Source organism: Balaenoptera physalus (genome assembly GCF_965194825.1).
Source record: "Balaenoptera physalus genome assembly, chromosome: 20".
In the NCBI taxonomy this organism is placed as follows: Eukaryota; Metazoa; Chordata; class Mammalia; order Artiodactyla; family Balaenopteridae; genus Balaenoptera; species Balaenoptera physalus.
Window position 1 is genome coordinate 37,298,576 of NC_138901.1, and position 21,680 is coordinate 37,320,255.

General features: G+C 37.3%; 1 protein-coding gene and 1 long non-coding RNA gene across 5 annotated transcripts in view; one reads left to right on the forward strand and one right to left on the reverse strand.

Annotated features, from left to right (window-relative positions):
* The window catches only part of ANKFN1 (ankyrin repeat and fibronectin type III domain containing 1), a 427,590-nt gene that overhangs the window by 299,368 nt on the left and 106,542 nt on the right, over positions 1-21,680 (forward strand). For all 4 annotated transcript variants that reach the window (XM_082439936.1, XM_082439937.1, XM_082439935.1 and 1 more), the window contains 2 exons: positions 2,561-2,755; positions 4,518-4,631. In XM_082439936.1, coding sequence (XP_082296062.1) covers positions 2,561-2,755; positions 4,518-4,631 — 309 coding nt within the window. The remainder of the gene's footprint in view (positions 1-2,560; positions 2,756-4,517; positions 4,632-21,680) is intronic.
* LOC309649789 overlaps positions 1-21,680 on the reverse strand; it is a 404,889-nt gene that overhangs the window by 262,850 nt on the left and 120,359 nt on the right. The window lies entirely within an intron of this gene.

Genomic DNA, 21,680 nt, shown 5'->3' on the forward strand with positions numbered 1-21,680 from the left:
AGAGATGCCCACTGCACCCCATCAACACCACCACCATGCTACGCTGCATGTTAGGTATCTCACTTTGAGAAGCACAGGGATCTAAATGATCTTGGAAAACTTACTTGGCTATAAAATTCTGTGTATCTTCCTTGTTATTCTACGAAGAGGTGAATGCTTTATCTTAAAGATACAGAATCTCTTTACCACTACAACTCAAATAGCATCAGGTCTACAGTCTAGGAGTAAAGGCAAAGTCTAGAAACAAAATGTTTTGTGCTAGGAAAAGCAGGAAAAATTTCCAGGGGGAGCCAAGCATAGCTCAAGAGAAGCTGTCCATCTGAAATGCCACCTGGATTCACACCAGTAATAACTGTTGTGGATATAAAAATTAATAGGGGGGATTTCATAGTATTAGAAAAATTTATTTTTATAAATCATGTGTCTATCACCCAAGTGTTGACGCATGCATGCAATTCAAACATCAGGCTTTCAATAAAAAGCTCACTGAATGACTTAGCAAAGACAATTCCCCCATTTTCTCCACAATTTGGAGTGGAAGAAGGAGGGGGGGAGAGTGTAGAGGGTGCAGTTACTGGGTCAATTAATCAACCTGAAAACTGTGACACAAACTCTGACGCCTAACCTATGTCTAAAAATACACAAATGTATACGAATTTGTTTTAAACTGTCAATGCCTATATTTAGGACCTTCCCAGCAAGGCTATAATGAGACTGTGTTTGAGGGCTTCAGTCACAGCAGACTCTAGCATTAATCTGAAGTTAGTTAAATTAACAGCATTTAGTACTGACTTGTCAATCTCACTGCTCCAGGAAATTGCACCTTGAGGCTGCTAATATTGCCAATTTTTCCACAGGAGTATGTGCCCATGTGTGTGTATGTGTATTTTTTTTCTCCAGAACCTCTGTGTTCATACACCATCATTGCTTCCCTACATCCACAGCACTTATATTATCATTTATTCTGGCCTCCTTTAGCCTTCCCAAGGGATTATGTATAGTGTGGCTGCTCAGTGAAAGAGTTTTTTAGCTTTATATTTGTTTGTTTATTTTTCTGTCATGGCTCATGACTGAGGCTTTAAAAAAAAAGTGTGACAGTATTTAGAGTACATGATTGACTGCTATAGCAACATTCATTAACCATGACAAATGTGCAGCAAAACACAGTCCTGAGTGTTCTAAACAACAACTTTAAAAAGAAAGAAAAAGAAAAAGACTCAACTAATTTTTCATTGACCTCATCTATAAATAAATTTAGACTGATGGTGAGCAGGGGCAATAATAAATTAGTATTCGTTTCCTATAATTAATGCGAACATGCCTATATAACCACTTAATTTCCATTTCAAAATATACCTAACAAATTTTCACTTGCATTATCTTCATAATATTTTCTCTCTGGATTAGAAGGATGAAATGGTTGGATTTCTTTCCCACCCACCAGGGGGAAATATTGTTTTGGTCATAGAGAATGTCAACCACATGTTGGTGACAGATCCGCAGAACTTGACTCTGATCTGTTTCATTATTTGTATGATCCTCTACCACATGCCCATGCTAAGGTTGTCTTCTTTCTCTGTCACCAACCAGGAAGGGCTCCACTGAAGTGACCAAGTGAGCACCTAGGCAGGCCCTCACATGCATGAGTGCCGTGAGTAAACAGCAAGAAGCAGACTCCCAACCTGACATAAGAATTTGAAATGTTCTATCATTGACATGAACGTTCAGTCACACAAGGGAAGGTTGGGTAAACAATATGATGTGAATCAAATAAAGATTATCACACACTGAATAAAACAGAAATATCAAGCCTGACAACCTCTCTCTGCAAGAGGAGCTAGTATAACTTGCTCTCTTGGGCATGGGCATCTCCAGAAACCATTCCTCCAATCAGACCACAATCAAAGATCAAACTGATCAAAGATCAATGTCTGATCACACCCAAGTCACCCAACCATCAGGACTCACTAGCTCTACTGGGGCAGCAGTAGTGGAACACTTTGTTAGCAATAAGTAAATTGATTAACAAGAACAAAATTACCACTAAGACACACATACAAAAATCTCTATGAGCTGGGAAGAATATATGAACAGAAGATTTGAATCAGGTTCTACAAAAACAAACAAACAAAAAACACCAAAAACAAAAAAACCAAACATATTCTTCAGTAGAATGCAACTTGCCTCGTGGACGACTTTTCTTAAGGCCTTCCTAGTCCTACAAAGCTTTTGCCCCTTAGTGTTTTTCCCTCTGAAAATCACGGAAACAAATGTGTGCAATGTGAAACAGAAGTGGGCCTCATACTAGTGGAATTCTAATTAACTCTGCTAGGCAGCTATTTGGGCCAGAGGGCAATGGGAATATCTTAAGTTGTTAGGTGTACTATCAACTAGTTGTGTCACCAATTAGACCTTATCATAGTAAGATAGTTAATAATGAACATAGATTCCACTTTCCCCAGGCATTTTTAAAAACCCATAGTAGACTCTCAGATATCCTGCCAACGAAGTAGCATTTCCCCAGAAAGAAAAGGGAGTCACCCCGTTTTTTTCCCTTCAGTTGTCAGCCTGGAAAGCCGAGCAATGCACCTCAACACACTGGTGCAGGAAGCCCAGGAGAGGGTGAGTGAACTGTCTACTCAGGTGGAGAATGAAAAATTCAGCCTGGACAACACAGAGAAAGAGAAACAACTGAAAGCTTGGGAGTGGAGGTACCGACTCTACAGACGCATGAAAACAGGCTTTGAACATGCCAGTGAGTATAAGCAGAGGACTTGTACATTTAACTAGACTGAACGCTGGTTTGAGACAGCCGGGCCTTCTTTCACTGATTTTTTGCAGCTCTACAGGGTCATGGATGGCCGTTGTCAGCCTATGTGGAGCAAGGGCTCTGGGAGGCTGTAAAAGGATCTTTTGTCTTGCTTGATTTTCTGGCTCCTGATAGGTTCTCTGACAACAGCCATGAGGCTTTAGTGCTGCTGGCTTCCCTCCACCATGTCACACTCATCTAGCACTTTCCACCCGCTACACCCTAATGCCTAATGACTTGGATGGTCTGATGCCCTAAGTGCCTATATTTTGGGATGTGGAGGTGGAAAACCATTTGTTTGCCTATTTGTCCAGTTTCTGCTTCAAGCTCCAGTTTAAGTTGTTTTCAACTCTCTACTATATACAGCTTATATAAACTGACCTTCAGTTAATACAGGCAACAGAGAAGGACAATCAACCCATGAATTACGCTTTTGTCTGCACTTCCATTCTCTTTACCAGTTCTAACAAAAGTTAGTTTAAGAAAAGCCTTGTTTCTGGATAATACTCATTAGCACTGGAAGGTACTGCTTAGTGCCACCCTTGATATAAAAATTCATATAAAATCCAAACACTTGTGAAACAGTAAACTCTTATTCCAACAGGTGATCTTATTTAAACAACAAAAACTAAAACTTAGGCTTGAAAATTTAAACATAAGGGAAAGATAGGTTCATTAGGCTGGGAATTATCTGCCTCTGCTTTGTGATATAAATAAACACCAAAGGCAGGGAAATTCTTGTTTTCTGTAGTATTGTATACTAAATACCAAATCTAGGCCTAATCCTTTCTCTTGAAGCAAATAGCTTAAGTAACATTAATGAAAGGTTGCTTTTAATATTAACAATCTCTTTAGCAACGCTGATACACGTTTTTTAAAAAAAGATATTCAGCAATTGTTTCAATAAATGTATTTACTATGGTACCTCATTCAGGACAGATTAATACTAGAATCAGTCACATTCTTAGGCTTGATGCCATTTTTTAAAATTTTTCTAAATTACAAAACATCTTCTGGGTGTTAAAAAGTACCTAGAGTGATCAGAAGTTCTTTAAAACCTGAGGTTAGTGGACATGACATTTGCCCATGAAGTCTTTCTTAGAAAAATAGTACCTGATGTAATTGGAAGCAGCCTGAGAGCAAGGCAAGTTAGCATTCCATACTGGCAAGAGCCCAGAATTGGGCATCTGAAGCCATGGGCTTCCATCCTAGCTATGTCTTCACTGTGTCCTTGAACCAGTAATTTGGCCTCTTTGGGCTGCAGTTTCCTCATCCTAAAAGTGGGGATGCTGTTACTCTTTCTACCAACAGGCTTGCAAAAAGGCTCCAACGAAATGATTTACATGAAAGTACTTTATGAAATGTAACAGTCTCTATCTACAATGTCGGTTCCTGCTAACACTTTCTGGCCTCCTCTCCACTGGTCCAGTCCAATCTCCTATTGTGTTTCTAAGATAATTTGAGAAGGCTTAACTGGTATTATTTACCCCTTCAGAAGATGTTCTAATGCTCAAATAAGACCACAATGGCAATGAATAAAGGCCATTGAGACTTCCAATGAAAATAAATGTTCAAAAGCAAAATCTATTAGGCTCTACAAACAAATGTTTCCATAGTGTGTGTTTCGGGGTACCCTTTGAAGAGGCAGGAACATTGTTTGAAAAGGATTTGCTATATTAAGATCCTTGTGCTTCTCCTTCTGTCCCAGGAGCCCCTGAGGTGCCAACCAATGCTTGTCTCATGGTAACCAGCAGCACATCACTCACTGTCAGCTTTCATGAGCCTCTTAGTGTCAACGCAGCTGTAGTAACCAGATATAAAGGTACTGGATTCCAAATATTTTTGTTACTGCTCCTTCTTAAAAAACAATCCATTGTTTGGGGATCAAGTGTGCATTTTGTATGTTTGTTTTTCCTGCTGATGGTATTTTTTCATCCTATTTACTTTTTGGAGTTGAAATATTTCCATAGGCAGTCAAACAGAGCAATAAAGTGACTAAGTCACAGACTCAATTAATATTAGTATTAATATTTCATTCTTGTTTGCAGAGGGCCTGCTCTGCGCATAGCATACGGTTCAGGACAGGACTGAGTAGGACACACTAAAGAATCAGCCTTGATTTACAGGGCTTAGAGGCTAAGATATGGAACGTACTAAATAGGGGGCATATAAATTAATAGCTGTAATAGCAGGTAACTAGGGTTAAGAACTAAAACAACAACATTGGAGGTCAGAAAAGAAAGAGGGATGGTTAAATGACAGAATCAGGAAGGCCCCAGGGTAGCAGTGGCAATGGGGCCTGGTTTTCAAGGACAGCTGGGATTTGAAGCAGAAGATACTGGGAGGAAAGTGAACGCCAAGCGGAGGGAACAGTGAGCACAGGTATAAAAGCAAGAACATGCCAGAACAAGTAGAAGAGAGTAAGGGAGCTTGCAGTGGCTCCAGGGGAGGGTTCGTGAGAAGAAGCAGTGAAATGTAATTAGAAAGTGAAACTAGGGTTAGGAGGAAGGGGTAGAATTAGGCTTGAAATCAAGATTAAGGAATTTAGACTTTATGTGATGAACTCTGCGGACCACTGAATAAGATAGGGACAAGAGCAGAAGTAGACTTTTCAAAGATTTAAGTGCAAACACTGTGTATGATGTATTGGAAGAGTTATGGATTTAGAATAAGGAAATGAATTAGGAAGCTATTCAGGAGAGAGGTCACAACAGCCTGACCTGGCTGCTATGGCAGCACTGGGAAAGGAGAGAGCCCACAGGAGAAAGATTTTATGGAGATGCTATGATGATAACAGCCAAGGCTTACATAGTGCCTACTACGCACCAGGCACTGTTTAAAGCCTATATATGTATTAACTCTATTTATTCTTCACAACAACCCTATAAGGTAGGTACTATATGGTTCCCACTTTGCAGATGAGAAAACTGAAGCAATGAAATTAAGGACTTGCCTAAAGACTCGCAGCAGAGCCACAAGTATCACATTATGCTGATTCTACATATGGAAATACCCTGAACGGTCCTAAAATCTGATAAGACTCTCCGAACATATTCCAAGATGCCAGGCCATAGTCCAAGAATTTCTGTGTTCAGGTCACTACTACTCCCTTGGGCCACAAAAATGTCCAAGTAGTATATGTGCTTCCTTTCTCCTTCTAGAGCCTGTTTCCAGGAGACACTTCTATGTCTACAAACATTAGTCTACCCACACCCTGTAGCTTTCTGAGTTACTTGGAATTTTCCAGATAACTCCACTGTGTTTGTAATATCTTAGGTAAAACAGCATTGAATTGGTTATCACTTTGGGTTTTCTGTATCAAGCTAAGAGAAGGCAGCCTGAGGCTACTAGCAACAGCAAATAAATGAAGCCACCAAGAATGGCTGCCCACAGCCATCCTTCAATACAATTCTGATACTTCCTCTTGGTTGCCAAGATTTTCTGAAATTCAGAGCAAGTGTTTGCAGGCAATGTTAGACATGGGCATTTTCCTTTCTTTCTACCTCTCTGCAGGGCTTTGATAAAGGGTTTCATCAATGCTGCCCAACTTGACGTTTTCTTACATTTGATTAGTGAGCTATCAGGAGCTAATTTATCCAGACCATCAGGTAAATAATATGTGACCATAATGCCAGCAAATTCTATCAACATTCACATATTAACACCTATCATCTCAGGAGACTTGCATTTGGGGGAGGTTGAAATGAAAGGTCACAAATGGGATTTGTTAGTGACTGGAGGGGCTTAATTAAGCATTATAAATAGAATTGTCTGTTGCATTATGGAGTAGGTTTCCCTCTGTTAATTTATAAGGTCATAAATTGAGTCCTTAACCTGACTGCTCTCAAGGGTTATTTAAAACAGCTGCCAGACTACTGTACCTAGAGACAGCAGGACAGTTTTTCATTCAGGGTTGAAGTAATTATTTAATTATGAAAATATTAGCAAAATTACCCTGAGACAAGGATATTTTGTTTGCGTTAAAAGAGAAGAAACAATTAAATCCACAGAATGAAATGGCAATTATCTAATTGGTTAGAGGGAAGGTTTAACCCTGCAGTATTTAGGGTTTGGCAAAAGCATCTCATACTGTTCTCCAGAACTTTTGGGCTCAGCAAAACCTCAAGCCTATTTTGACACCTGGATGTTTTCCCCCTTCATGCTTAAGCCAGTTTTTGAAAGAAAAATCTGAATCCTTCTGTTTCTTCTTATTTACACTCAACTCATCAACATGTTGGGTTTTGTTTTGGTTTGGTTTGGGTTTTCTTTTTTCAAAAAAAAGTTTGTTGATATCCAGAAATATTTTAAAGAGCATCTCTTTATACACCTTCTTCAGGCCCCGAGGGCAATGCACCAGGCCAACTGCCATCACAATTTGGAGATTAAAGGTGTAAATTTCAGCTTAAAACCCAGAAAACAGTTTTGAGTGAGACCCCCTGGACTTTTCTGCCTGCATCTTCCCTGAAAACAGAAAAATGAAGCTAAGAGAGCTACAGTCTGTTTCTAGGTGTTTCCTCCTTGGACTCAAAAAGAGTGCTTGCATCTTTTGGTCCCATCTCACCAGGTTTCATGGCTTACAGAGCGAAACTAGAGCTATTTCAGATACGTTGATGCTTTGGACAATTGCCAGAACTTCATTCCACATTTTCTCCTCGCTGCCTTGGGTGACCTCCCTGGAGCTCTCATTTGCAGAGGATATGTCATTTCCCAGTAGTCCCAAAGCAGAAAACATTTTCAAAAGTGATTTTACTGCTCTTTGCAGGGTTAGGGGTGGATAGGAAGGTATCCTTTAACAGGTGCAGTGCAGCATCTATTTTCCATCTGCAGGATGAATTATTTTCTAGCTTTTTTTCAAAAGCAAGCCTTGAAGTGGTCACACTTTGGAGTCTGCCAATGACGTGATGCCTCTGTAGTTGCTCCAGTGCATGTGGGCAGTACCCTGGTTTGGATGATGCCCTTCCCCACCTCTCTTCTCATCTTGTTCCCTCACAGATTAGAAACTGCCACCCTAATTCCTCCCTACAAAGGCTTTAATAGCAAATTATTAAAGCCTTTGTAGGGAAAAGTGGTGGGGAGGGATAAATTAGGAGTTTGGGATTAACATATACACACTACTATTTATAAAACAGATAATCAAACAAGGACCTACTGCATAGCAGAGGGAACTCTACTCAATATTCTGTAATAACCTAAATGGGAAAAGAATCTGAAAAAGAATAGATATATGTATATGTACATATACATATGAATCAGTTTGCTGTACACGTGAAACCAATGCAACACTGTAAATTAACTATACTCCAATGAAAAATAAAAATTTCAAAAAAAAAGTCGAGATTTACCCTTCCCCCAAGGTCACATCCCTATCACCAAGTTAATCTCTGTTATGAGTTTAATGTATACCCTTACAAACCCTTTCTTGATGCACGTACACATATATGTATATACACATGGATGTATAGTTTTGTTTGTGTGCTCTAATATAAATATCATACTATTTGTCTAGTTACACAGCTAGATTTTTTTTCAGTTCAACAGTATACATATGTCAGTGTGTTTGGATCTTCGTTCTTTTAAATAGCTGTATAGTATTGCTATTCCATAGACAGAGATGCCATAATGTATTTAATCACTCTCCCACTGATGAACATAGGTGGTTTCAATTTTTTTCCTATTATATAATGTTGCAATCCTAGTATGTGTCTCTTACCTGTGAGAATATTTTTTTCTGGGATTGTAAACTGGAAGTGGAAATGTTTATGTATTCACATACTCTGTCTCACTGATCTGCCTATACTTATGCTAATGCCATATAATAACTTCATAGTATATTTTAACATCTGGTATAGCAAGTCCCTCCCTGTGGTAATATGTTCCCTTCAAAATGAATTTTAGAATTGGCTTGTCAAGTTTAATTTTTTAAATCTTATTGAGATACCATCATATTCCTAAATTAATTTGGAAAGACTTCCCATCCATGACATGTCTTCCTAATAAAGTTGAATTTTACATATTCAGGAAAGTTTAATAATTTTATTTATTTATTGGTCTTCTTTCCTGTAAAGTTTCATGCTGGATATATTTTACAGTTTTTGTGGCTATTATAAATGAACTCTCTTTTCAAGATATTCTCTAATGGGCTATTGTGGGACAGTAGAAGAGCTATTGTAATTTTAAAACAATCTTTAGTTAACTGCTTTACTGAACTCTCTTAGTAACAGCTTTTTTTTTCCCAGTAGATTGTCCTGCACCTCATGAATATTTTTTGTCATTTCATCTTCAAGAAAGGATCATTTTGTCCCTTCCTTCCTAATACTTTGCATTCTTTTTCAGATCTCCTTCATTAACCAGAATCAATGTGAATTCTAGTTCCCATTATATTGTGTATAGTAACTGGGATAGTAGGTGTTCTTCTCTCTGACCTGTTTTTGTCAACATGCATCTAATATTTTACTATTAAGTATGATGTCTACTGTAATCTTCTGGTAGATATCTTTTACCAAATTACAGAAGTTTCAATTGGATTATGATTATTGATATAGTGTTGAACACAATTTTTAAATCTCCCCTGTGGTTAGAGACCCTTTAGAACCTCAAAAGTCATGTATTTGTGCCCTTTTTTAAGAATTGTTGATCATTTGTCTATTTTATTGGTTTGTTTGAAGAATTGACTTTTTTGATTCATAAAATGTGCTTCTTGCTTATTTTCTATTTTATTAATTTTTGGCTTTAGCTTTGCCAATTCCTATTGCTTTCCATGGGTTTACTTTATTACTTCTTTCCTAGTTTTTTTTTTTTTTTTTTTGAAAACCTAATTTACTTCTTTATTTATTTTTGTTTCTAATTCATGGATTTTAAGGCTATATTTTTCCCTTGATTACTGTTTTGTCCATACCCAAAAAGTTTAAAATGCATTGCTATAATGATCACTTATTAATAAATAATTTATAATTTGTTTCATTTCCACTTCAACCAAAGTTTTTAGATGAGTTATCTTAAACTTCTAACTGGCCATATTTTTTGCCATAGTTTTATTGTTAATTTCTAATTGTATTATATTACAATAAGAAAATTTTAAAATGTGGACTGTACCCTGTTGAGATTTTTTTTAATTCTTACCTGTGGCTAACCAATGAATCATGGATATGTACCATACTTGGTGTTTGAAAAGAATGTGTAAACCCCATTGGGTATGAAGCGGGAATGTGTGTGTGTGTTATTTAAATCCCTGTTTTTTTCTAAAGTACTTGTCCCTTTAATCATTGATCTCTGAGAAGCTGCTTTATTTGTCTTGCTTAATGCTGTTTGCCTCAGTTTCTGTTTGTAATTAACATTGCTTTCTATGGTTCCATTTGCCTCCTGTCTTTTCTATCTTTTTATTTTCATCCTTTCCATGACATTTGAAAAACATTTGTCTCTTGTAAAAAGTATAGAGTTAAATTTATTTACTCTGAGAGTCTCTTTCTACACACTTTTAATTTTTTTTTTTTTGTCCAAAGTGATATATCCTTATAAGAATAGTATTAAAAAGCAAATTTGTACTGAAAGGCTTATTTATAATGAAAAAACAACCCTTATTTGCTCCATTATTACCATCCTTCTTCCCCTCAGAGCCAGCCTCTTTTTAACTCCTCTACTTCTCATAGTTACTTGTCTACTTTAATCAATAAGCTTCTATGGCTATTTTTTGATTTAGCAATTACCGGTCTTATGTATGCAATTAGAATTATAACAAAAAAGAATTTAACTCTCTCACAATACCACACTCATCTACACTTTCTTATTCTCTCAATATAGTTATATTTCTATTTTTAGTTAAGGCAACAATGCTTATACTATTATGAGTTTAAGTTTTTGACATTGCAAACTCAAGTAGTATACTTTGATTATATTTCCTTTCCTATGTATTTTCCTCAAATCTCTAATTATATTTTTTTCTTTCTTACCCTACTTACCATTATCTTATTCAAAATTCATTTCAAATGATCTTTTCAGGGTGGTACCTATTTTCCCAAGAGTAGTTTTTACTTTCCCTCTCAGAATACACTCTGCTCATGTTCCACTGTATAATAATAACTCATTAGGTTTCCATTAGGGAAAGGCTCATTAAAACCACAAAGAAATATTACTACATGCATATCACAGTAGCAAAAAATTTAGAATAGTGACAGCACCAAATGGCCAGAATGCAGAAATATCGGATCACCCATACATTGCTGGTGGGAATGTAAAATTATACAGGCACTCCGAAAAACAGTTTGGCAATTTCTTAAAAAACTAAATATGAAAATACCATACATCTTACCAATTGCACTACTGGGCATTTATTCTAGAAAAATGAAAATTTTGTGTTCATATAAAAACCTGCACACAAATGTTTACAGCAGCTTTATTTGTAATAGCCCCAAACTGGTAACAATTCCGATGTCCTTCAACAGGTGAATGGTTAAACAAACTGTGGTACCTTCATGCCATTGAATACTACTCAGCAATAAAGAGGAACAAAGTTATTGATATAGTCAACATCCTGGATGAATCTCCAGAGAATTATGCTGAGTAAAAAAGCCAATCCTCAAAAGCTACACAGTGTATTATTCCATTTATATAACACTCTTGAAATAACAAAATTATAAAAGTAAAGAACAGATTAGTGGTTGCTAGAAATTAAGGAGGAAATGAGGGGGAGAGAAATGGGTATGTATGGCTCACTTTTTTGTTTTCTAAATAATTGATATATTTTTACATAACTTGTTTATCTTTTAAGAGATTTGGAGAGAAAAATGGTAGGCAGGCATGTGTCAGTTTGGCATCTTGATTCAATCTCCAAGTCAGTTCTCTTTCTTAGCCACGCTGTATGCTCAGTAAACATGACCTAATACTAGCATTAGCCTAAGCCAACAACTTATGAAAGCATATCTGCTATTTCAAACAATTATGTAAGCTAGGTAAGGACAAACATGAAATTGGGTTTTTATATCAGCTAGTGAAGGGTTATTCCTTACACTGATGTCTTCTTCCTGTTATATTTGGAAAAGCATAGATCCATAGAGTAATAAGGAGTTTTTGGAATGTTTTTCTCTAAGGTATGAGGAGTTCCTTGAAGGCAGAAATCTTGTCTTTTTCATTTTTCCCTTCACCTCCTACATTCCAGTGGCATTGGCCTTATTTCTGATCTTAAACCATTTCCCTCGCTGCATGTTCTTTGCACGTGATGATCCCTTTGCCAAATACAATAAAATAGGAAACTTAAACACCCCACTCATATCAATGGACAGATCTTCCAGACAGAAAATCCATAAGGCAACAGATATCCTAAGTGATGTAACAGAACAGTTAGACTTATGATATTTTCAGAACATTACACCCCAAAAAACCAGAATATACATTCTTTTCAAGTGCACATGGAACATTCTCTAGGATTGACCATGTACTAGGACACAAAACACCCCCTCAACAAATTTAAGATGGTAGAAATGATTTCAAGCATCTTTTCTGATCATAACAGCATGAAACTATAAATCAACCACAAAAAGAGAAATGAGAAACAAAGATTACATGGCGACTAAACAACATGCTACTAAAAACCAATAGGTCAGTGATGAAATCAAAGGCAAAATTAAAAATACCTTGAGACAAATGATAATGAAAACACAACCATACAAAATCTATGGGATGAAGCAAAAGCAGTTCTTAGAGGAAAGTTCATAGCGATTCAGACCTTCCTTGACAAAACAAGAAAAATCTCAAACAAACAACCCAACCTACCACCTAAAAGAATTAGAAAAAGCAAAACTTAAAGTCAGTGGAAGGAAGGAAATAATAAAGATCAGAGAGGAAATAAATAAAATAGAGATTAAAAAAAATAGAAAAAAATCAGTAAAATTAAGAGCTCATTCTTTGAAAGGGTAAACATAATCAACAAACCTCTGGCCAGGCTCATCAAGAAAAGAGAGAGAACCCAAATAAACAAAAAAAGAAATGAAAGAAGAGAAATAACAACTGATACTGCAGAAATACAAAAAAACCATAAGAGAATACTATGAACAATTATATGCCTACTAATTGGACAATCTAGAAGAAATGGACAAGTTTCTAGAAGCATACAGTCCACCAAAACTGAATCAAGATGAAACAGATAAGTTGAACAGACCAATCACTAGAAGTGAAATAGAGTCTGTTTAAAAAAAAAAAAAAACTCCCTGCAAACAAGTCTAGGACCAGATGGCTTCACTGGGGAATTCTACCAAACATACAAAGAAGAACTTATACTGATCCTTCTCAAAGTCTTCCAAAAGATTGAAAAGGGGGGAACACCCCCAAAGTCATTCTATGAAGCCACTATCACCCTGATACCAAAAACAGAAAAAGAAAATACCAAAAAAGAAAATTACAGTCAATATCTTTGATAAATATAGATGCAGAAATTCTCAACAAAATATTACCAAACTGAATCCAACAACACAATTAAAGATCATACACCACAGTCAAGTTGGATTCATCCCAGGGTTACAAGGATGGTTCCAAATATGCAAATCAATCAATGTGATAAACCACACCAACAAAAGAAAAGACAAAAACCACATGATCATCTCAATAGATATAGAAAAAGCATTTGATAAAATTCAACATCCATTCATGATAATAACTCTTATCAAAGTGGGTAAAGAGGGAACACATCTAAACATAATAAAAGTTATTCATGACAAACCCACAGCCAACATAATGCTCAATGGTGAAAAGCTGAAAGCTTTCCCACGAAAATCTGGAACAAGACAAGGATGCCCAGTCTCACCACTTTTATTCAACATAATATTGGAAGTTCTAGCCACAGCAATCAGACAAGGAAAAGAAATAACGGTTTCCAAATTGGAAGAGAAGAGGTAAAACTGTCATTATATGAAGATGATATGATATTATATATAGAAAACCCTAAAGATTCCACACAAAAACTACTAGAACTGATAAACGAATTCAGCAAGGTAGCAGGATACAAGATTAACATACAGAACTCTGTTGCATTTCTTTACATTAACAATGAAATAACAGAAAGAGAAAGTAAAATCACATAAAAATCACATAAAATCACATTAAAAAATACTTAGAACTAAACCTTACCAACGTGAAAGACTTATATGCTGAGAAATATAAAACATTGATAAAGCAATCTACAGATTTAATGCAATCCCTATCAAATTACCCATGACATTTTGCACAGAACTAGAACAAATAATCCTAAAATTTATATGGAACCATAAAAGATCCAAAATTGCCAAAGCAATTCTGAGGAAAAAGAACAAGCTGGAGGCATAACCCTCCCAGACTTCAGATAATACTACAAAGCTATGGTATTCAAAACAGGATAGTACTGGCACAAAAGCAGACATATGGATCAGTGGAACTGAATAGAGAGCCCAGAAATAAACCCACACACTTACAGTTAATTAATCTTTGACAAAGGAGGCAAAAATATACAATGGAGAAAACACAGTCTCTTCAGCAAGTGGTGTTGGGAAAGCTGGACAGCCACATGTAAATCAATGAAGTTAGAATACACCCACTCACCATACACCTAAAAAAACTCAAAATGGCTTACAGACTTAAATATAAGACATGACACCATAAAATTCTGAGAAGAGAACACAGGCAGAACATTCTCTGACATAAATCATACCAATGTTTTCTTAGGTCAGTCTCCCACGGCAATAGAAATAAAAGCAAAAATAAACAAATGGGACCTAATCAAACTTATAAGCTTTTGCATGGCAAAGGAAACCCAAAACAAAATGAACGGACACCAAGAAGGGACACAGAAGCAGAGGAATGCAAGCAGCCTCTAGAAGCTGGAGAAACCAAGGAATGAACTCTCTCCTCCAGCCTCCAGTAGGCTCATAAAGATTAACAGCATAGAAGAAGAGGCCAGAGGAGATTGGTTCAAGATGGCAGAGCAGAAGGACGTGCGCTCACTCTCTCTTGCGAGAGCACCAGAATCACAACCAACTGCTGAACAATCATCAACAGGAAGACACTGGAATTCACCAAAAAAGATACCCCATGTACAAAGACAAAGGAGAAGCAGCAATGAGATGGTAGGAGGGGCGCAATCACTGTAAAATCAAATCCCATAACTGCTGGGTGGGCTACTCACAAACTGGAAAACAATTATACAACAGAAGTCCACCCACGGAAGTAAAGGTTCTGAGCCCCACATCAGGCTTCCCAACCTGGGCGTCTGGCAACAGGAGGAGGAATTCCCAGAGAATCAGACTTTGAAACCTAGCAGGATTTGGCTGCAGGACTTTGACAGGTCTGGGGGAAACAGAGACTCCACTCTTGGAGGGCATACACAAAGTAGTGCACGTACCAGGTACCGGGGGAGCAGTGACCCTGTAGGAGACGGAACCAGACCTACCTGCTAGTGTGGGAGGGTCTCCTGCAGAGGTGGGGGTGGCTGTGGTTCACTACGGGTACAAGGACACTGGCAGCAGAAGTTCTGGGAAGGACTCCTTGGCATGAGCCCTCCCAGAGTCCACCATTAGCCCCACCAAAGAGCCTGTAGGCTCCACTGCTGGGTCGCCTCAGGCCAAACAACCAACAGGGAAAGAACTCAGCCCCACCCATCAGCAGACAAGCAGATTAAAGTTTTACTCAGCTCTGCCCACCAGAGCAAAACCCAGCTCTACCCACCACCAGTCCCTCCCATCAGGAAACTTGCACAAGCCTCTCAGAAAAGACTCATCCACCAGAGGGCAGAGAGCAGAAGCAACAAGTACTACAACCCTGCAGCCTGTGGAATGAAAACCACATTCACAGAAAGATAGACAAGATGAAAAGGCAGAGGACTATGTTCCAAATGAAGGAACAAGATAAAACCCCAGAAAAAAAGCTAAATGACGTGGAGATAGGCAACCTTCCAGAAAAAGAATTCAGAATAATGATAGTGAAGATGATCCAGGACCTCGGAAAAAGAATGGAGGCAAAGATTGAGAGAATGCAAGAAATGTTTAACAAACACCTAGAAGAATTAAAGAACAAACAAACAGAGATGAACAATACAAAAATTGAAATGAAAAATACCTTAGAAGGAATCAATAGCAGAATACTTGAGGCAGAAGAACGGATAAGTGACCTGGAAGACAGAATGGTGGAATTTACTGCCACAGAACAGAATAAAGAAAAAAGAATGAAAAGAAATGAAGACAGCCTAAGAGACCTCTGGGACAACATTAAATGCACCAACATTCGCATTATAGGGGTCCCAGAAGGAGAAGAGAGAGAGAAAGGACCTGAGAAAATATTTGAAAAGATTTTTGTCAAAAATTTCCCTCACATGGGAAAGGAAATAGCCACCCAAGTCCAGGAAGTGCAGAAGAGTCCCAGGAAGGATAAACCCAAGGGGAAACACACCAAGACATTTAGTAATCAAACTGACAAAAATTAAAGACAAATTATTATAAGCAACAGGGAAAAACGACAAATAACATACAAGGGAATTCCCATAAGGTTAACAGCTGACTTCTCAGCAGAAACTCTACAAGCCAGAAGGGAGTGGCATGATATATTTAAAGTGATGAAAGGGAAGAACCTACAACCAATATTGCTCTGCCCGGCAAAGATCTCATTCAGATTCGATGGAGAAATCAAAAGCTTTACAGACATGCAAAAGCTAAGAGAATTCAGCACAACCAAAACCATACAACAAATGCTAAAGGAACTTCTCTAAGTGGGAAACACAAGAGAAGAAAAGGACCTACAAAAACAAACCCAAAACAATTAAGAAAATGGTAACAGGAACACACCTATCGATAATTTCCTTAAATGTGAATGGATTAAATGCTCCAAGCAAAAGACACAGACTCGCTGAATGGATACAAAAACAAGACCAATATATACGCTATTTACAAGAGACCCACTTCAGACCTAGGGACACATACAGACTGAAAGTGTGGGGATGGTAAAAGATATTCCATGCAAATGGAAATCAAAAGAAAGCTGGAGTAGCAATACTCATATCAGATAAAATGACTTTAAAATAAAGAATGTTACAAGAGACAAGGAAGGACAGTACATAATGATCAAGGGATCAATCCAAGAAGAAGATATAACAATTATAAATATATATGCACCCAACATAGGAGCACCTCAATACATAAGGCAAAAGCTAACAGCTATAAATGAGGAAATCGACAGTAACACAATAATAGTGGAGGACTTTAACACCTCACTTACACCAATGTGCAGATAATCCAGACAGAAAATTAATAAGGAAACACAAGCTTTAAATGCCACAATAGACCAGATAGATTTAACTGATATTTATAGGACATTCCATCCAAAAACAGCAGATTACACTTTCTTCTCAAGTGCACATGGAACGTTCTCCAGGATAGATCACATCTTGGGTCACAAATCAAGCCTCGGTAAATTTAAGAAAATTGAAATCATATCAAGCAACTTTTCCGACCACAACGCTTTGAGATTAGAAATAAATTATAGGGAAAAAAACCGTAAAAAACACAAACACATGGCGTCTAAACAATACTTTACAAAATAACCAAGAAGTCAATGACGAAATCAAAGAGGAAAACAAAAAATACCTAGAGACAAATGACAATGAAAACACGATGATCCAAAACGTATGGGATGCAGCAAAAGCAGTTCTAAGAGGGAAGTGTACAGCAATACAATCCTATCTCAAGAAACAAGAAAAATGTCAAATAAACAATCTAACCGTACACCTAAAGGAACTAGAGAAAGAAGAACAAACAAAACCCAAAGTTAGTAGAAGGAAAGAATTCATAAAGATCAGAGCAGAAATAAATGAAATAGAAACAAAGAAAACAATAGCAAAGATCAATAAAACTAAAAGCTGGTTCTCTGAGAAGAAAAACAAAATTGATTAACCTTTAGCCAGACTCATCAAGAAGAAGAGGGAGAGGACTCAAATCAATAAAATTAGAAATGAAAAAGGACAAGTTACAATGGACACCGCAGAAGTACAAAGCATCATAAGAGACTACTACAAGCAACTCTATGCCAATAAAATGGACAACCTGGAGAAAAGGACAAATTCTTAGAAAGGTATAACCTTCCAAGACTGAACCAGGAATAGAAAATATGAACAGACCAATCACAAGTAATGAAATTGAAACTGTGATTAAAAATCTTCCAACAAACAAAATCCAGGACCAGATGGCTTCACAGGTGAATTCTATCAAACATTTAGAGAAAAGCTAACGCCCATCCTTCTCAAACTCTTCCAAAGAATTTCAGAGGAAGGAACACTCCCAACCTCATTCTTCAAGGCCATCATCACCCTGATACAAAAACCAGACAAAGATACTACAAAAAAAGAAAATTACAGACCAATATCACTGATGAATATAGATGCAAAATTCCTCAACAAAATACTAGCAAACAGAATCCAACAACACATTAAAAAGATCATACACCATGATCCAGTGGGATTTATCCCAAGGATGCAAGGATTCTTCAATATATGCAAATCAATCAATGTGATACACCATATTAACAAACTTAAGAATAAAAGCCATATGATCATCTCAATAGATGCAGAAAAGGCTTTTGACAAAATTCAACACCCATTTATGATAAAAACTCTCCAGAAAGTGGGCACAGAGAGAACCTACCTCAACATAATAAACGCCATATATGACAAACCCACAGCAAACATCATTCTCAATGGTGAAAAACTGAAAGCATTTCCTCTAAGATCAGGAACAAGACAAGGATGTCCACTCTCACCACTATGATTCAATATAGTTTTGGAAGTCCTAGCCTAGAAGCAAAAGAAATAAAAGGAATACAAATTGGAAAAGAAGAAGTAAAACTGTCACTGTTTGCAGATGATATGACACTATACGTAGATAATCCCAAAGATGACACCAGAAAACCGCTAGAGCTAATCAATGAATTTGGTAAAGTTGCAGGATACAAAATTAATGAACAGAAATCTCTTGCATTCCTATACACTAACAATGAAAGGTCAGAAAGAGAAATTAAGGAAACAATCCCATTCACCACTGCAACAAAAAGAATAAAATACCTAGGAATAAACCTACCTAAGGAGGTAAAAGACCTGTACTCAGAAAACTATAAGACGCTGATGAAAGAAATCAAAGATGACACAAACAGATGGAGAGATATACCATGTTCTTGGATTGGAAGAATCAGTACTGTGAAAATGAGTAAACTACCCAAAGCAATCTACAGATGCAATGCAATCCCTATCAAATTGCTAATGGCATTTTGTACAGAACTAGAACAAAAAAAATCTTATAATTTGCATGGAGACACAAAAGACCCAGAATAGCCAAAGCAATCTTGAGGGAAAAAAATGGAGCTGGAGGAATCAGACTCCCTGACTTCAGACTATACTACAAAGCTACAGTAATCAAGACAATATGGTACTGGCACAAAAACAGAAATATAGATCAATGGACCAGGATAGAAAGCCCAGAGATAAACCCATGCACCTATGGTCAACTAATCTATGGCAAAGGAGGCAAGGATATACAATGGAGAAAAGACAGTCTCTTCAATAAGTGGTGCTGGAAAACAGGGCAGCTACATGCAAAAGAATGAAATTAGAAAACTCCCTAACACCATACACAAAAATAAACTCAGAATGGATTAAAGACCTAAATGTTAAGACCGGACATTATAAAACTCTTAGAGGAAAACAAAAGAAGAACACTCTTTGACATAAATCAGAGCAAGATCTTTTTTGACCCACCTTCTAGAGTAATGGAAATAAAAACAAAAATAAACAAATGGGACCTAATGAAACTTCACAGCAAAGGAAACTATAAACAAGACGAAAAGACAACCCTCAGACTGGGAAAAAATATTTGCAAATGAATCAAAGGACAAAGGATTAATCTCTAAAATATATAAATATTTACATATATAAATATATATATTGAGCTCATGCAGCTCAATATTAAAAAAAACAACCCAATCAAAAAATGTGCAGAAGACTTAAATAGACATTTCTCCAAAGAAGACATACAGATGGCCAAGAGGAACATGAAAAGCTGCTCAACATCACTAATTATTAGAGAAATGCAAATCAAAACTACAATGAGGTATCATATCACACCTGTTAGAATGGGCAACATCAGAAAATCTACAAACAACAAATGCTGGAGAGGGTGTGGAGAAAAGGGAACACTCTTGCACTGCTGGTGGGAATGTAAATTGATACAGCCACTATGGAGAACAGTATGGAGGTTCCTTAAAAAACTAAAAATAGAAATACCATATGACACAGCAATCCCACTACTGGGCATATATATACCCAGAGAAAACCATAATTCAAAAAGACACATGCACCCCAATGTTCACTGCAGCACTATTTACAACAGCCCAGTCATGGAAGCAACCTAAATGCCCATCAGTAGACAAATGGATAAAGAAGGTGTGGTACATATATGCAATGGAATATTACTCAGCCATAAAAAGGAACGAAATTGGGTCATTTGTAGAGACGTGGATGGACCTAGGGACTGTCACACAGAGTGAAGTAAATCATAAAGAGAAAAACCAATATATATTAACGCATATATGTGGAATCTAGAAAAATGGTACAGAGGAACCAGTATGCAAGGCAGAAATAGAGACACAGATGTAGAGGACAAACATATGGACACCAAGGGGGGAAAGCAGGGGAGGTGGGGTGTGCGATGAATTGGGAAATTGGGATTGACATATATACACTAATATGTATTAAATAGATAGCTAATACGAACCTGCTGTATAAAAAATAAAATAAAATTCAAAAAAAAAAATGAACAGATAACCTATGGACTGGGAGAAAATATTTGCAAATGATGCAACCAACAAGGGATTAATATCCAAAATATACAAACAGCTCATACAACTCAATAACAAAAAAAATCTACCCAATCAAAAAATGGGCAGAAGACCTAAATAGACATTTATCCAAAGAAGACATACAGATGGCCAACAGGCACATGAAAAGATGTTCAACATCACTAGTTATTAGAGAAATTCAAATCTCATTGGTGTGAACCCTCTCAGAGGCCGCCATATTCTTAAGACCTGGCCCCACCCCTATTTGCACACTTTTTAATGATGGCCATTCTGACTGGTGTGAGATGTACAAATAGGGGTGGGGCCAGGTCTTAAGAAAATGGCGGCCTCTGAGAGGGCTCACACCAATGAGAACTTCCCAGGGCTGCCACTGCCTGTGTCTTCGTCCATGCAATGGGCCACAGCTGCCCTCCACCTCTCCAGGAGACCCTCCAATATTAGCAGATCATTTCCTCTTTGCTTTCTATGCTGCTGGCTTCCTTTGTGATTTGAGGAGTTTTTGTAGTGGTTTTAATTCTAGAAGGAAGAATGTTTCCACCAGGTAATATAACCATGATTCCACTGAATTGGAAGTTAAAGCTGCCACTCAAGAACGTCAGATTCCTCATGCTTCTGGAACAACAGGCAAAGGAGGGAATTATGGTGTTAGCTGGCATAACTGATCCTGACTACCAAGTGGAAATTGGTCTACTATTCCAAAATGGAGGAGGATTATCTGGCATATGAACACTTCTGCTACTTGAAATAAGTCACAAATTAAGTGAATTGCAGGACTCCACTTCCCATTAAAAAAAAAAAAAAAAACTAAAAAGAGGATGTCTTCTCTTTCCTTCTCCCTGGCTGTGGGAATGTTTTAAGTTAAGTCAACTGGATGCCCCCACCTAGGACTTGAAGCTTGACCTGGTGACACAAAGAACCTGAAACAGTTGGAGATTTTTATGGTGGTAGCAGCAGAGCCAAGTGGTTTCCCATTCATACTGCTCCTGGGGCCTGACCTCGGCTGTGCTTTCAGCTGCCT